The sequence below is a fragment of the Cariama cristata genome, unplaced genomic scaffold, assembly GCF_000690535.1.
Source record: "Cariama cristata isolate BGI_N322 unplaced genomic scaffold, ASM69053v1 scaffold23378, whole genome shotgun sequence".
NCBI lineage: Eukaryota > Metazoa > Chordata > Aves > Cariamiformes > Cariamidae > Cariama > Cariama cristata.
Genome location: NW_009631027.1, coordinates 45,885 through 47,222, shown reverse-complemented (window position 1 = coordinate 47,222; position 1,338 = coordinate 45,885). Strand labels below are relative to the sequence as shown.

Sequence of the window (1,338 nt, the reverse complement as noted above, 5' to 3'; positions counted from 1 at the left end):
GAATCGCCGTTGAAGGGGGTGACGGAGAAGCCCACCCTCCACACCGGCCACCTCTTCATCTGCGAGGAGTGCGGGCGATGCAAGTGTGCCCGCTGCACGGCCGCCCGCAGCCTGCCCTCCTGCTGGCTCTGCAACCAGCGCTGCCTCTGCTCCCCCGAGAGCCTCCTCGACTACGGGACATGTCTCTGCTGCGTCAAGGGTCTCTTCTACCACTGCTCCACCGACGACGAGGACACCTGCGCCGACGACCCCTGCTCCTGCGGGCCGGGGTCCTGCTGTGCCCGTTGGGCTGCCATGAGCTTCCTCTCTCTCCTCATGCCCTGCCTCTGCTGCTACTTTCCTACCCTGGGGTGCCTCAAACTTTGCCAGCGGGGTTATGATGGCCTGAAACGACCCGGCTGCCGCTGCCAGAGCCACACCAATACAGTTTGCAGAAAGATCTCCTCCTCCAGCGGCACGCCTTTCCCCAAGGCGCTGGACAAGCCGGTATGACCCTCCCAGGGAGGAGAAGCGGGCTTTACTCCTCTTCCTCCTCCTCCTCCGCCTCCTCCTCCTCCTTCTCGCCCCTCCATCCCCTCCCTCTGCTCTGCAGTGCTCCCCCCTACCCACCATCACCTCCTGGGAATGAGATGGGTGAACTGAGGGTCCCCCAGCCTCTGGGAGCACAAAGGCGGCTGGGTGGCCAGGGGGGCGTGGGAAACGGTGGTTCCGCACAGGCGGGTGAGGGACCGGGAGAGGCAGAGAGTGCTGCCCTGTAGGGAAGGGTGACCGGGGGGGTCCTCGGGACTCTGCTCTCAGAGGGTTTTAGGAGCTGCCGCTGCCCCGTGGTGCGGTCCTTCCCGATGAGGGGGAAGAGGCAGGTTGACGCATCCCCTGTGCAAGAGTCCTCCAGGAGCCAGACCTCCATCCCTCTCTCTTCATCTCTCTCCAGCACTTTTGGTGGGTGGCCTCTCTGCTCTCGAGTGGCCGTAGGTCTGCTTTCCCCAAGGGGCTTGGAAGCCACTGGGAGAAGCAAGTGAGCTTCAAAATGAGGTGGCATCATATTTTTCTGTCTCAGAGAGGAAGGGAAGGTGTGGGAAGCTTTAGAAACCTTCTGGCAGGAGAAGGAGCTATCGGAGGCAGCCCAGCCCACTCGCTTCTGCCCGACTGCAGTGAGGGAAAGGTCCCCTCTGGGATTTGGCTGAGAACAAGAAGCTGGTTTGAAATTGCCATTCATTTCTCAATGCCTCGAAGGGCTGCCTCCAGAGCGCAAACCCTGGCGGGATGGGAGCTGCCGCCCAGCTCCATCCCACTGTCGAGCAGATGCCACAGGCACCGGCTCCGTGCTGGAGCCCCGAG

At 62.7% G+C, this 1,338-nt stretch overlaps 1 protein-coding gene across 1 annotated transcript in view; it reads left to right on the top strand.

Moving 5' to 3' along the window:
• The window catches only part of SPRY3 (sprouty homolog 3 (Drosophila)), a 916-nt gene extending 424 nt beyond the window's left edge, over window positions 1-492 (top strand). Inside the window, exon 2 of the mRNA XM_009705798.1 lies at window positions 1-492. Coding sequence (XP_009704100.1) covers window positions 1-492 — 492 coding nt within the window.
• The last annotated feature ends 846 nt before the right edge of the window (window positions 493-1,338 follow it).